At 53.7% G+C, this 15,557-nt stretch overlaps 1 protein-coding gene across 8 annotated transcripts in view; it reads right to left on the bottom strand.

Moving 5' to 3' along the window:
- Window positions 1-15,557, bottom strand: part of ATP11A (ATPase phospholipid transporting 11A) — a 196,372-nt gene that overhangs the window by 42,457 nt on the left and 138,358 nt on the right. For all 8 annotated transcript variants that reach the window (XM_019039791.4, XM_019039792.4, XM_019039793.4 and 5 more), the window contains exons 13-17: window positions 12,139-12,312; window positions 10,578-10,741; window positions 8,941-9,012; window positions 7,337-7,410; window positions 1,281-1,384 (exon numbers count right to left, since the gene is read on the bottom strand). In XM_019039791.4, the coding sequence (XP_018895336.3) occupies window positions 1,281-1,384; window positions 7,337-7,410; window positions 8,941-9,012; window positions 10,578-10,741; window positions 12,139-12,312 (588 nt within the window). The remainder of the gene's footprint in view (window positions 1-1,280; window positions 1,385-7,336; window positions 7,411-8,940; window positions 9,013-10,577; window positions 10,742-12,138; window positions 12,313-15,557) is intronic.

Here is a 15,557-nt window from a genome sequence, read left to right as displayed (position 1 = left end):
ATGGTCAGTGAAGGCAGCGCTGAGTACCACGACCTCTAGTCCAAGGTTTTCTTGGTTCAGCCTTCCTTGGTGCAGAGCCAGCCTTGGAAGTCTTGTTTTCCAGTGCATAGCCACTCTGGCCAGCGTCATTTTGGACCTCTGGGAGGAGAGCCTGTCAGTTACTGTTTCTTTTTCATGAAAAGATGATAAGGATGGTGTGAGAGGAGGGGCTGCCCTGGGCTGGAGCGAGGGAGAAGACCCCAGGGTGGTGTCGGGAGAAGGGTGCAGACACCATGGGACAAAGCAGCCACGCGGGAAGCAGAGGGAGCGCGTCCACCCAGCCATGCATCACCCAACGTTAGAGCATCTGATGGGAGGGAACGCGCCCACCCGGCCATGCGTCGCCGAGCTTTAGGACGTCTGACAGGAGGGAGTGCGTCCACCCCAGCCACACACAGTGTGGCTTTAGGGCATCTCACAGGAGGGAGCATGTACACCCAGCCGTGCGTCACTTGGCGTTAGGACATCTGAGGGGAGGGAGCATGTCCACCCAACCATGCATCATCGCTCGGCGTTAGGACGTCTCACAGGAGGGAGCATGTCCACCCAGCCAAGCATCACCCGGAGTTAAGGTGTCTGACAGGAGGGAGCGTGTCCACCCCAGCCACGTGTTGCCCGGCTTTAGCGCGTCTGACGGGGAGGGGAGGCCCTGCTGTGAGAGACACTCAGGCCGGCCCCCTACCGCAGCAGCCCCAAAGACAGAAAGCCGGACCCACGGAGTGGGAGGCTCAGGTGTGCGGGCCGCTGGGCGGTGCTATACAACAAGTGGTGGAAAGAAACCTTATCATACAAGCTTAAGACCCAGATGGGGAAAGAAACCCAAACAGGTGATGTCATAACAGAAAACGAAAGTGCTGATTTGTTTTGAAGCAAATCACTAGAAACGTCAACACAAAGACTTTTTTGCTCCAATACAATAACCACAAACGTGCTAATTCTGACTCCCCAAAACATCAATCAACCAACCTAGCACCCACCCGAAAATAAAACCCTGTGCAAGGCTGGGGAGGAGATGGCCTGTAGCCTGGCTGGATGGCCTGTGCCTGGCTGGGTATCGGAGGCCCCTTGGGGTCGGTGCCGGCTGAGGCTGCCTGTCTGCCTGCCTCTGGCCCAGCTGATTTCTAAACATTCCCCAAGGAATACAATACGCCATTCCCAGCCAGGAACTTGTGGAACACGGAATTCCTTCCTGACAGCAGGGGAGCTGACCGCCGCGAGGCCCTCCCCAGCCCGGCTCTCACCACTGCGTTACGCTCCACTCTGGCTCGGATCTGGTCAACTTTGCCTTCTATCACTCGGGGGAATATTGAAGAATCTGCTCCTTTGCAAAACAGATAAATTTCTCCTACAAAATGAGAAAAATGAGGAGTTTAATCACAATATGGGGAAGACTAGATTATTTCTTTAAATTATGCCATTATTAAAAAACAAAAAACAGGGATAGCAGTGTGGAAAGCTTTTTAAAGAAGATTTTAATGGACCAGTCAACATGCTACAGTCAGGAAAAAATAAACCCACAGATAACCTCCAAAGCCTCGTTTTATTCCTACAACCTAGAAATTCCACAGGAGAGGCAGGAACGAGGAAAACTTGGCTCCGGGACTCTGTTTTTTCTCTGGGAAAGACACGAAAGGGGATAAAATGCCCTCGGGACGGGCGTTGGGGTGACCCAAAGGGGGTCCCGGTTTCTGAGATGCTGGAAGGTGAACACAAATCCCCTTCGGAGAGTCATCTGTCCTCACGCAGAGCAAGGCAGCCGGGCCACCTCTGAACTTGGAAGAGTCAGGGGAAACGTTTGCGTCATTTTTCCCCACACGTCCAGCAACACTGTGATCGCTGTGGACATACTTGTGCTGTGAACGCGGGCTTCTCAGGCCTCAGATAAAGCGAGTTTCTCTTCCAGGCACTGCAGCACACAGCAAAGGCCACGACAGTTCTGCTGTGATGTCACCTGCTCCCGACACACAGAGCCACCTCTGCACCGGAAGCATCCCTGGATGGCGAAGCCACGTGGCACTCTGCCAGGCGGCTGGTTTGTGCCTGGGCGCAGGTGCTCCCAACACACAGAGCCCCTCTGCACCTGAAGCATCCCTGGTCCACCAAGCCACATGGCACTCTGCCAGGCGGCTGGTTTGTGCCTGGGCACAGGGAAACGCCGTGTCACGGCGCGGTGACGGCAGGGTGGGAGAAGCACCACAGCAGCCTGAGCGGCACGCGTAGGAAGCTCCATGCCCAGCTCCTGGCGGGGCAGAGCCCTGAGACCCCCAGACACTGAGGGCCCTCGGGAAGTCTACTGGGGACCAAATCCAGAGGGCCCCAGGGTGGGCAGGCAGTGGTCCCCAGGGGGGTGGTGGGAGGGACATGGGGAGGGGACGCTCCTGAGCTGACGACCTGGATCCAAGGCCTGGAGCTTGGACGAGGACTCAGGAGTAGGAACAGGAGTCCGCCTTGCCTTCCTTCCTGGGTCCCAGGAAGCACTAACTCCTGAGACACCAACAGGGAAGCTGTGGGAACACGGCTACACTTGACGCTCACGTGGCCGAGGTGGCTGCCAACCTGCAGCCAGAGAAGATGGCACCTAGTGACACAGGTGTTGCCAATACATGCAGCAAACCGGTGCCGAGCAAAGGCTGGAGGGCATGGGAGAGGACGGAGGCTGAGGCTGGAGGGTACAGGAGAGTGGGGAGGTTCAGGCTGGGGGGGATGAGAAAGTGGGGAGGCTGAGGCTGGAGGTGACAGGAGAGTAGGGAGGCTGAGGCTGGGGGGGATGAGAGAATGGGGAGGCTGAGGCTGGAGGGGACGGGAGAGTGGGGAGGCTGAGGCTGGGGGGGGATGAGAAAGTGGGGAGGCTGAGGCTGGAGGGGACAGGAGAGTGGGGAGGCTGAGGCTGGGGGGGATGAGAGAATGGGGAGACTGAGGCTGGAGGGGACGGGAGAGTGGGGAGGCTGAGGCTGGGGGGCACAGGAGAGTGGGGAGGCTGAGGCTGGGGGGGATGAGAAAGTGGGGAGGCTGAGGCTGGAGGGGACAGGAGAGTGGGGAGGCTGAGGCTGGGGGGGATGAGAGAATGGGGAGGCTGAGGCTGGGGGGGACGGGAGAGTGGGGAGGCTGAGGCTGGGGGGCATGGGAGAGTGGGGAGGCTGAGGCTGGAGGGCACGGGAGAGTGGGGAGGCTGAGGCTGGGTGGGGATGAGAAAGTGGGGAGGCTGAGGCTGGAGGGGACAGGAGAGTGGGGAGGCTGAGGCTGGGGGGGATGAGAGAATGGGGAGGCTGAGGCTGGGGGGGACGGGAGAGTGGGGAGGCTGAGGCTGGGGGGCACGGGAGAGTGGGGAGGCTGAGGCTGGAGGGGACAGGAGAGTAAGGAGGCTGAGGCTGGGGGGGATGAGAGAATGGGGAGGCTGAGGCTGGAGGGCACGGAAGAGCGGGGAGGCTGAGGCTGCAGGGCACGGGAGAGTGGGGAGGCTGAGGCTGGAGGGCACGGGAGAGTGGGGAGGCTGAGGCTGGAGGGCACGGGAGTGAGCAGGCTGAGGCTGGGAGTTGGACCCTGGAGGGCCACTGCAGAACTGCAGAGGTGTGACCACAGAGTCTCAGTTGCTTAGCATAGAAAAGCAGGGCCCGGGGGTTAAATCACCCAATCGATGTCAGAGCCGTTTCCCGACTCCCATGGTTTCCAGCCAATGCTGTTGTTTCATCAGATACAGTTCAGAATGAGAACTGTGGTCCAGATGACATAATGATGCATTCTTGAACAACAGCACATTTTTTACTAGAAAATTCATGTTTCATGGCTCACAACTCATGCCAAGAGCATGTGAATGGCTTAACTTTCCCACTGTCTCAGCTTGTGAGTTCCACTGTAAGACACAGGACACCTTCAGCCTGAAGACTTGGTGAGGAACAGCCTTGGAATAAAAAAACCCAGAGGACAGAGCAAAAGTTAATCTACAATGAGCAACTGAAGACCATGCACACGCAGGTGACATAACCGAACACACAGGATCCTGTGTCCAAGACAGCTGGGTTGTGTCCCAGGTGCAGCCGTGGTTGGTGGCTGTCCCCTCTGGGACCAAGAAGGGCTTACTGCCATTTGGAGAAGAGAAAGGGCTATAGAACCACAGTTTGAGCCCATGGTGGGGGGTCTTTCACTGTGTCTCACAGACGAGCTCAAACACATGGAAAGCCAGGCATGACAGCAAATGTCCCCGAAATGGCTGGAAAAAGGGCATCGAGGAAGCAGCACCTGGAGGAGCTCCAGGAGGGTGCACTGTTAGGACTTTCCTTCTTCTCTTTCGTCTTTTCTGCTTGCTTTTCTTTTTCATAGATGAATATGCTTATGTACTCTCCTTTTCTTCTTTCGAGTCAGTCTTCTGTGTATTGTGTACATAATACCTTGGGTGCAGTAAGCATCCGCAGGATCCCCCGAAAGAGAGACTTCACATCTGCCTTTGAAAGGGAAGGCCTGATGTAGCCAAGTGGCCTGTGACTTCTGAAGTCCTTCCTCAAAATTCCACCGTGGAGAATCCCAGGAAAGCACACATGACTGAGGTACAGACATATAAAAAAGGGTCCTGCGGACATCATGGGAGGCCACTGTTGGGGCTGCTCACCCCCACAACAGTGAGATCTGGCTCTGACAGCCGCACCCCCCCACAGGGCTGAGCCCAGGAGGAAACATGAGCTGTGAGCTGGCTGCAGGGTCTCCCCGCCCAGCAGGCAGAACTCCAGTGCAATTAGTGAGCCTCTCTGGGGATGACTACTACTTACAGAACACCTTGCTTAATTACATATTCAAACTTCTCTTAAAAGTAACTGATGAGTGGCTGGCTTCAGATGGCAGGGCAGTCTCTCCTGCAAGCTCTCAGTTCCTTGGAGAGGCCCTAGGAGGTCCACAGGCGTCCCAGTGAGGATAGGGATATTCTCATGGCACAAATGCCTCCAACCCGGATTCTTCGAGTGATCCAGCGGCTCTTCAGCCTTTTGATAGTAACAGAAGTTATTTACAAAGATTCCATGGCATAGCCCACAATGCCCTGAGGTCTTGGGCATTCAGGATGCAGCAAAAACCCCTTGTGAGTGTGTGGCAGGGCCAGCTCCGGGGTGAGTGTGCGGCAGGGGCGGCTCCAGGGTGAGTGCGCGGCAGGGGCGGCTCCGGGGTGGCTGATGCTTGCCTTCTTGGGCACCGTGGTCAGCCCCGCAGGTCACGGGCAGCATGTTCCAGCCACGGCTCAACAGCTAGATTCGACTGCTACGGGGAAAACCACGTGACGGGATGGACCAGGAACTTCCTACCCAGGATGCATTTATCCCAGATAACTCCGAGTGGCTGAGACTCTCAGGACTGCGCCTCATCCGAGCCGGGGGAAGGGTTCTGACACACAGAAGTCTCGCGCATCTGAACCTGTTCTCAGACCCTGTCCTGCTGATCCCACGGTCCGGCTGGCAAAAGCTCTTCGTGGGAGTCCTGGCAACATTCACACACAGATTGTTCCTCATCCTATGACCATCAGTAGACATCTCACTGTGGAGCCTGGATTCATCCCACATTTGATGGCGTGTCTCAGAGGTGATGCTGTGTGACGCAGTGGGACTGTGTCTAAGGAACCAGCGAAGGCAGGCGGCAGCTCCCCAGAGCAGTCATGGCACCCTCCTCCCTCCTGAGGCTGCTGCCCACCCCAGAGCCGCTATGACTCACAGGGCATCACCGAGAGTCACACCGCCTCCCTCTACAGCTCCTTCCGGGTCTTAGGAAGTGAGGCACCATGGTCCTGATCCGAAGGGTGCCCGACGGCACTGATGATGGCCTGCTCTGTCTACTGTGTTAAAATTAAACTCGGCACATCTTAGGAAAATGCTGGCATGAACCTCTCCAGCCTGGAGTCTGTCTGGTTCCGGGGAGTGGCTGTTTGGTTGTTTGCCAGGCATCTTTCCAAAGAGCTAAATGCAGCCTGGGAGTGTCTGGTTTTAGGAAACAATGAAGAGTGAGATCCCACAGCTCTTGATGAAGCCCTGCTCTGACGCTGCATGGAGGGTTCTGAACAGCACAGGATTTGGGAGCACTCGGCGGAGGGTGGCGTGACGTGAGCGTGTTGCTGAGAAGAGCGTCGGTTCTGCGTTCGGGATGTGTGCAGGCAGCCAGCGGCCGCAGACGGACAGACAGCTCCACCATAGAGCAACGTCCCGCACACTGCTATGGGGCTGAGGGCCGGGAGAGGCTTCCTGAGCCATCCGTGGAAAGGACAGATGGGTGAAAGGCCCTTCCTACGGGAAAGCCCATGGCAGGAAGCAGGGAGCGAGGCCACTGTGGGGGCTGTGGGCAGTGCCCTCTGGGGACACTTGAGGACAACCTGGTGATGAAGGTGGGTGAGAGCCTCAGAGGGGGCGGTGGGAGCTCTTAGGAAGCGATGGCCATGCAAAGGGGTGGCCTCTGCAGACGGAGCCCATGGGCCCTGCCTGTCCAGGGCAAACAGCCAGGGGCGCCTGCACCTTCAAGCCTCAGCACTGTGGGCGGGAGCCTGAGGGGCTGCGGTGTTGAGTAACCTGTGGCATGTGTCGTGACCTGCTGAGGGTGGGGGGAGACGAGGTCGTCCACCTGTGCACGGGGGATGCAGAGTGCCTGGGAGAGCTCCTCACAGGGAGGTCAGGCGACCACAGATGCATCCACCTGGCCTGCAGAGGCCATCGTCAGGGACAGGGGCAGCCACAGGTCAGAGTGGGAGGATCAGGAGAGTGCCCACCCGTGCGGGTCACCAAAACATCATGGCGGCCACAGGGCTCTGACTGTGCCCCGCCACTGCTCATCCCAGCATTCCGGAGCACGAGCCGAGTGTGCTGTTCTCACAGACACACTGTTACGACAACTGCCAATCAACAAAGCTCACTTTGCAACTTTGAACATTATTATAGATACATCTGCAAACCCACATTACCTTTTCCTTGAAAATGGTTATTTAAAAACATTTTATGTCATTTAGCTCTGCATGGAGAAAAGCAGGTAGGGGATAGGGATGGGCAGGGGAACTTTCACAAATGGAATTAAGCAATTTTCAACAGTAAAGTGGCCCCAACTCGACACTAAAAGATGGACAGAACAAGGGTGCCGGATGTTTAGCCCAGGACTCCTTCCTCAGCATTCCAGAAATGTTTCAATTTTAAAAATAAAAAATTAGTATTTTGAGAGGATTTGTCTATAGTTTTAAAATTCTTAAACCCTAAATCCTTAAAGCTCCTGTAGAATTTAGTCATCAGAATAAAACACAACCACCATGTATAACTTAATAAATCAAAAGAAAAAGAAATTTTACCTGTAGCAGATTTTACAATTACACTCATTCTCCTTCTAACTGAGTCAAAACTCAAAATTTCCAGCAATTCAAACCTGAAAGAGAAATGCAGAAGGTCACACCGTCCACACGGGTGCTCACGTGATTCCATCTGGTAACTGTGGAGCTCTCCACAGCAGAATGGCTGGGGCAGTCCTGGCCCTTCCTCAGGGGACACACAGAGGGCTGCTGCGTGAGGGGTGTCCTCCCATGGACGCCCTGAAAGGCCTGGATTTGAAGGACGCAGGTGTACCCAGTGGGGCAGAGTCTGGGCCCTGTGGCACCGGCTCCTCACTACGTCCCCATCCTACCCAGGGCATGGGCTCAGATTCTGCCAAGCAGGCTGCATTCCCTATGCACCGACTCCCTCCCTAAACACTGCTGAACAGAGACTCAAAGTTGTGTCAGAGATTGGATCCTTGTCAATGAACTGGCGTTACCCTAAGAGATCAAAACCAAAGGAAAAAGCGTTTTGGCTGGTGCTGTCCTGTTACCGGAAGACTCAGAAAACCTGTGTGGCGTCTGGAGCATCGGAAGTGTTTGGCAGCCACCGCTGCTGCCCCTCAGCCTCCTCAGAGCCTTGGACTCAGTGGGAAGCTGCGGAGGGGCTCTGGCCGCGGTGCCACCCCAGCTCAGAGCCAGGGGTCCCTCGGCAGAGCCCTGACGGGGGCTCTCATCTAGACGGGGGCTCTCATCTAGGCCACGACCTCACTACCTCCACGGCTGCAAACCCGGAGCCTCAACGGCAGTGAGTTGCGGCCCCCGGGAAGCCCAGGGTGCTGTGGAGAGGGTGCAGCTGGTGCCAGCGGAGGGCCCAGGAGCCCCGCTGAATCAAGGGATTTGTCCTTTCTCTTCCACTGGGGAGTTTATTTTCCCTAAGAATGAAATTTTAAAATCCACGTGTTTTGAGGCCATCACCACCAGATCTTGTGTCTTTGCCGGAACCATGACCGCACATTCGTGCTTGTTGATAAAGGGGACGCCACCACCCCCTCTCCTGAGTCAGATCTCAAGATGGGTCACTTATCTCAGGGACAAGCAATTTGGGACAGAGACAGTCCCTAAAAAATGGGAAGAGTTTTAAAGATATGAAAAGTAAAACAATCCAACATCAAACTGAAAAGCGTAACTGTGCAAACTGTTTTCGACAGGACGCTGTGCTCCCAGCACGTGAGCCAGGGTTCCTCCCTGCGGGACTCATGGCCACACCAGGGGCGGCTGCTCACTCCCCTCGTGGAGGCAAAGGGGCCTGGAGAGGTCAGAACACGGCCTGCAGCAAAACCTGACTTTAGGTGGCTTAACCCAAAACATATTTGACGGTGAACTTTTGTTCACTGAACTCCAATTTACATCTCCAAGAAAAACCATCCAGGGGAAGCAGCGCTGTGGCTGCACCCAAGCCCTTCTCTAAGTGTCCAGCACTTCTCCAGAACATTCTGGTGACATTCCTGGGGTGTCACTGGGAAGGAGAGGAAGCGAATTGCGGGAGAACATAGAGAACTTGTCTTTTCCCTCAAACGCAGAACCTTCTAAAGAACACTCTTTATTCTTTAGTCCTTTCACATCTGAGGGTGAGGTGCACACACCTTTCGACGTGGTTCTCCCTGTTTAATATCTCCATGTAATTGTCCTTCAGCCTCAGGTAGGTAAAGCCAAGTCTGCAATGAGAAGGGAAACCTCGGGGTGAATCTGAGGTTCTGATGTTCCTCTTTCATAGAGTATTTGCTTTATATTTTGGTAAAGCGTTCTTTTCAAAAAAGAAATACTTTCAGTTAAACAGAGATTATAAACTGCATTATAAAGTTAGGAAATTATCATAATGAACTTATTCACCATCTCAAAAAATCTTCCAAGAGCAACAGAATTTCTACCCAACCCAACCCTCCCTGGCACACAGCAGTGAGGCACATTCTTGTCGGTATTGTTCTCCAGAAGAGCATGGCAGGCACATGGCCTGCAATCCTTGCTTCGATGACACTTTTGCTCATTGATTCGTGGACTTTGTTGTTGTTGAGCGGAGAACACGATGCCAGAGGGAGAGGGACCCTGAGAGGCTGTTACCCCCACACCAAGCCCCTTGAGTCACTGACGGGGAACGAAGGTCCAGCGCAGGCCTTCAGCCAGCACGTGGGTGCACTCATCTGTACGATGCCTCCTCCTGCACGCCTGGGGGTCAGCGACCTTCAGGGCCTTGTGGGAGCCACTGGGACGGCAGAGACAGAGCATGGCTTCGGCATGCGAGAGGCCAGCAGAGGACCCGGGAGACAGACGTGCTTCGCGGCACCAGGGGGATGGGAGTGGAGGCCTCTGGCCAGCCCAGGTGGGAGCAGCGGCTGGAGGAAAAGCTTCAGGGCGGGGAGGAGTCTCAAAGGTGGGCGGGGCAGCCTGCCCTGACTTCTAACACCTGGGATGAAGGCAGTGGCATTCCTGGGCACTTGTGTTCCAAGAAGAGAGAAACCCAGCTCCAAGAAGCCTCACCTATGCATGTGTGGGTTTACGCATGGAACGAAGGGCCCCAGTGATACTGTTGACCTATCTGTGCTGCTACTCCAGTTGCATGGAGAAAACACATTAGTTTAGCAGCGACAAAAACATGGCTGTAATGAGGTGAGAAGCGTGAACATGATTCTCACCATACTCAGTCCCTGAAGGCACTTTTGGGGAGGGGAGATTCAGTGTTACAGAAGTCATGAGCTGGATGGATTTGAAAATGGCTTCCCTGAGTTGAAATTATGCCATGTATCTGGAATGTTTAAGGTATTTTTCCAAGCGTTTGCTTAAAGGGTGGGCGGTGAGAGGTCCTGCACCAGCTCTGCTCTGCCCAGCCCAGGCTGTGGCTCTGGGAAGGCCGCTGGACCTCTGGGCTTCAGTTTTCTGAGATGCAGGAGGCAGATTCGTGTTAAAGGAATGATTGTTTCCGTATTTTGAAGCCTGTGGTTATTTGGAATGACCTCTAACTTACTGCAGACCTCAGGAGGAAAAGCCACCCACGCAAAGTCAGAGATGAAGACTCACGCGCCGGGGACCAGACGGTGCTTATCTCGGTGGGAGGGGCTCATACAGGGACGGGGGTCCAGAGAAGCTGGGCGCAAAGGCAGCAGAGCTCAGTGTGGAGGGCACAGGGTGGGGCTGAGGACGCCTCTAGGTGCAAATCCCTGACTGGGGCTGGGGTGGGGCTGAGTCACATCAGGAAACCCAGGCAGACCCTTGGCCCGCGACGTACCTCTGGACACCTTCGACCAGCGCCACCTCGTCGGGCGAGGATGAGATGTACACACAGGATCTCCCCCCGTCCGGCGATTTCCTGGGGCCGTCTACGCTGTCATCGTCTTTCACCTGGACGGTGTGGCAGAGACAGAGGGCCCGGAAAAACAGCTCCTCGCGCTCCTATAAAAAAGCAGTTCCCAGAACCCCCAAATCACGGTGCGTCCACTGAAGATAGAGGGAAACAGGCGCAGAGAGAAAACAAGAAGCGGGGCGGGGGGTCCCCGCGGCCACGAAGGCAGCTTGTGGGCGGTGAGGGGTTATACAGTGGGATGGAATTACAGCTTTCCGTCGTTCTCAAGCACTGTGTTTTGTAATTGAGATTGACGGGTGAGGAAGGCTGAAACGGGCGTGTGTTCTTCAGCACCGACACTTCTAGAAACCACAGAGGCTTCACGTGCGCTCAGAAATGGCAAGTGACCGCTAGCGTCCAGGAAGGGAGACTGACTCACACGGTGCCACGAACACAGACATTCACAAACACCCTGGACCCTGGCTGTGCCTCTGCCCTGGTGCCTGTGCGATGGGGACGTTCTCCTAACCAAAGCGTGTGTTAGACTAGGCGTGACCTGTGGCGCTCCTGCTGTTGACTCACATTGTCACATTCACCCTGAAACCCCTTAAGAAGTTGGAGCTATTATCCTGCGCCTGCAGCTGCAGAATCAGCGTTTAGGAAGGTGAAGTGATGTGCTCAGGGCCACAGCCGGCTGGGACCTGATCCCCGAGGCTGCCCTGTGTGCGGGGAAATTCAGGAACGGCGTCAGCCTGGGACTCCAGCCCTGCCCTGAGATGCTGAGATCTGGAGCCACAGCATTTGGGGCGTGTGTGAGAGTGCATGCGTGTGTCTGCGTGTGAGCACGTCTGTGTGTGCACACGGTATCTGGGCGTGTGTGAGAGTACGTGTGTGTCTGCATGTGAGCATGTGTCAGGGAGTGTGTGAGAGTGTGTCTGCATGTGAGCGTGTGTGCATGTGTGTCTGTGTGTGCACACGGTGTCTGGGCATGTGTCAGCGCGTGTGTCTCCATGTGTGCATGTGTGTCTGTGTGCACACGGTATCTGGGCACGTGTGAGTGCCTGTGTTTGCATGTGAGCCTGTGTGCATGTGTGTCTGTGTGTGCACACGGTGTCTGGGCATGTGTGAGTGCATGTGTTTGCATGTGAGCGTGTGTGCATGTGTGTCCATGTGCACATGGTGTCTGGGTGCATGCATGTGTGTTTGCCCTGCTTCTATGGTTCTCATAACCAATTCTAACACGGGTATCACCGAGCAGATGTGTCCTAACGGGACACTACACACATCGCACCTTCTGACCATCCCTCCCACTGAAGTCCATAGAGAGGGCCTGGATTTTCCTGGACACTCGAGTGAAGAGGGGCGGACTCAGCATGCACAGCCGCCCACTCACTCACACACTTGGACGGCGTGGGGGCTGCCACCTACCCTCCTGTTGACGCTGGGGGGACGAGTCACAGCCGCCCACTCACTCACACACTTGGACGGCGTGGGGGCTGCCACCTACCCTCCCGTTGACGCTGGGGGACGAGTCAATCATGTCGATTCCTGAGGACTCCGGGAGGACCTGCCCGTTGCAGATGACGTGGGGCACATAGACGTGGCCTTCAATGCAGCACTCCTTGAACTCCATGTTGTTTTCCGTGAGGGTGCCGGTCTTGTCTGTGAAGATGTACTCCACCTGCGGGCAGGGCACAGCAAGTCAGGACGCTCTGAGGGAGGCCCGCACGTCTCCGACTCAGACACACAGCAGCTGTGTTTCCTCCCCAGCTCCCACTGTGACTTGAATAGGCGGTGGATTTCTAAAGGTTTTCCCCCAGACAGACCCCCTCACCGGGCTGAGCCACGCTCCCGCCTCATCCTCCTTCCCAGCGTCCAACAGGACCCTGCAGTCCTGGCAGGTGCAATTCAGGAGGATGGGTGGGGAGGCCTCGGGACACCTTCTCTGGGTTGGGAGCAAAACAGAGTATGGTCTCGTAGTCCCATTCCCCGGGACAGAGACATGGGTGGGGCCAGGGCTCCATCTGTTTGGGAAGACAGAGTGTAAGTGGGTTGTCCTGAATCTTAACAACAACAATAAAAAAACCAAGGCTACAGAGAGGACGAACTTACTCTATACAGTCTCGGAGGTCAAAACCTACAATACCATGTAAGGTTGAGAAGGTAAAATTCAAGCAAATAAGGACAAAACAAATCTCGGAGAAAACTGTGATATGTGTTAAAGATACAACCCGTCTTAAACTCTGATTTTAGATAAGCTCATGGGTCACACGTTTATCGTGAATAACTGAAGGCAGGAGTTCTGGAACGCACAGCAGCATCTTGAGACTGAGCTTGGGCGCGTCCACAGGGACACTTCTTCCCAAGCATTTTGAATAAGGGATATTCAACCTGTGTACCCTTCTTACACAGGACTTTGAAGTAACTTAGAATAAACGCTTATTCAATCCCAAAAGCATTTTTATTTTTATTTATTTTTTTTGAGATGGAGTCTCACCCTGTCACCCAGACTGGAGTGCAGTGGTATGATCTCGGCTCACTGCAACCTCCGTCTCCCAGGTTCAAGCAATTCTAGTGCCTCAGCCACCTGAGTAGCTGGGATTACAGGCACCTGCCACCACGTCTGGCTAATTTTTGTATTTTTAGTAGAGATGGGAGTTTTGCCATGTTGGCCAGGCTGGTCTTGAACTCCTGACCTCAGGCGATCCACCCACCTCAGCCTCCCAAAGTGTTGGGATTACAGGCATGAGCCACTGTGCCTGGCCCTAAAAACATTTTTAAAAGGGTAAAATGGATAAGAATGAGATAACAAATGTTAAGAGGTTTGGATTATCATCCTGTTTAGCTATAACTAAATAGGTGGCATATTTCTAGGAAACATGACCATGAAAATGAACAATAATAAAAATTATAAAAGACCTTTACTGAGCACTCAGGGTGTGCCAGCCACTGGGCAGCACCTCATTTAATCTTCAACTGTTATTAACACATCAACTGTGTTATTATCCCAGTTTTAAGAACGTGGAAACAAAAGCTTAAAACCTCTGGACACAAATCCAGTCAGTTCTGTTAGCTCGGGACGCAGAGACAAGATTGTTTGCTTTGTTACTATTAAGCAAGTTTATTAAAATCTTTGATTTCTTTTTCAAATAGTTTCTTGTCTGGTATGTAGAATCACTACTGATTTTGGGTGTTGATTTTGTATCCTGCAAATTTAGTGAATTTGTTGATTAGTTCTAAAAGCTTTTTGGTGGAGTCTTTAGGCTTTTCTATATATAAGACTGTGTCATCAGCAAACAATTTCACTTCTTCCTTCCCTATATGAATGCCTTTTCTTTTTCTTGCCTCACTGCTCTGGCTAGAGCTTCCAGTGCTATGCTAAATAGAAGGGGTGAATGTGTGCAGCCTTGTCTTCTTTCTGATCTCAGAGGAAAAGCTTTCACCTTTTCTCCATTGTGTGTGAAGAAAAACTTTCAGCTTTTCTCCATTGCCAGCTGTGGGTTTCTCATTTATGGCCTTTATTGTGTTGAGGTACATTCCTCTATACCTAAAATTTGTTGAGAGATGTTATGAAAGGATGCTGAATTTTGCCGAATGCCTTTTCTGCATCACAGATAATCATATGGTTCTGTCCTTCATTTTGCTGACGTAATGCACTACACTTACTGATCTGCACACGTTGAGCCACCCTGGCATCCCACAGGTGGGGTATGATCCTTTTGTATGCTGCTGAATTGGTTTGCTAGTGTTTTGTTGAGGATTTTTGCAACTTTGTTCATCAGGGGTCCTGGCCTGCAATTTTCTTTTCTGGTGGTGGGACAGTCAACCCTAAGCCCAGTGCTGGTCAACGCTGCCATCACCCTCAGCTCTAGGAACAAAAGATGGCCCTCACTACAACGCACGCCTGCCTGCTAACTTGGCCTGAAGCAGGATTTGTGTTCCAAGGCACTCGTGCTCGGGAGGCAGCACTGCATCGCAGAATGGGGCACTGCCTGCTCCTGACTCAGTTTCTCATTTGAGAAACCGGGCAATGGCACTGAGCACACAGGATACAGAGAAGGTGCACAAACTGTTTGGCACAGGATCTCCACGGGACAGGGGCAATGGCACTGAGCACACAGGATACAGAGAAGGTGCACAAAGTGTGCACAGGACACAGAGAAGGTGCACGAAGCGCTTCTGGCACAGGATCTCCGTGGCAGATGGTTGTTTCTGTTGTGGACACAGATGCTTGACTGGTGGGTGAATCTCTATTTCACATACAAAAGAAGTCGTGTTATCGTACTGCACAGCGACGGTGGGCACAGGCGTTTACCCACGGAGCTGCGGTCAGATGAACCTGCCTTTTGGGCTTGTCCACCCGTCTTGACCTCAGTGTGTCCCCCGTGAGCAACAGTACACACTTCTTTGTGTACGAGGAGGTCAGCCTCCAGGCCGGAGCCTGGTTTTGGTCAGGACAGAACAACAGAAATCAAATTCTGTTTTGCAGAACTCCAGAAAGATGGACTGAAGAGGGCAGAGAAGAAATCTGCCATGCTCAATGCTGCTGGGTGCTTTCCCCACACTCAACACTGCTGGGCACTTTCCCCCGTACTCAACACTTCTGGGCGCTTTCCCCCCCGCACTCAACGCCACCGGGCGCTTTCCCCCCCGCACTCAACGCTGCCAGGCGCTTTCCCTGTTACAGAAAAAAGTTCTTCCCCAAAGAATTTATCAGAAGCTCACAAAATGTACCATGTATTGTTGCAAAGGAGATAGAATATTCCTAGGTAAAAATACCTGACTACTGAACAACTAAATTATAGTTTGCGCATTGCTGACTCAAACAATAAAGCACTGTGAGGAGTATGGGACATGCTGGAGGAACACATTCAAAAGTCAAACTCATCAAATGTGGAACATGATCCTTCCGTTTGCTGGCCTTCC

This window comes from Gorilla gorilla, chromosome 14, assembly GCF_029281585.2.
Source record: "Gorilla gorilla gorilla isolate KB3781 chromosome 14, NHGRI_mGorGor1-v2.1_pri, whole genome shotgun sequence".
Lineage (NCBI taxonomy): Eukaryota > Metazoa > Chordata > Mammalia > Primates > Hominidae > Gorilla > Gorilla gorilla.
This window is presented reverse-complemented; position numbering and strand designations above follow the sequence as displayed.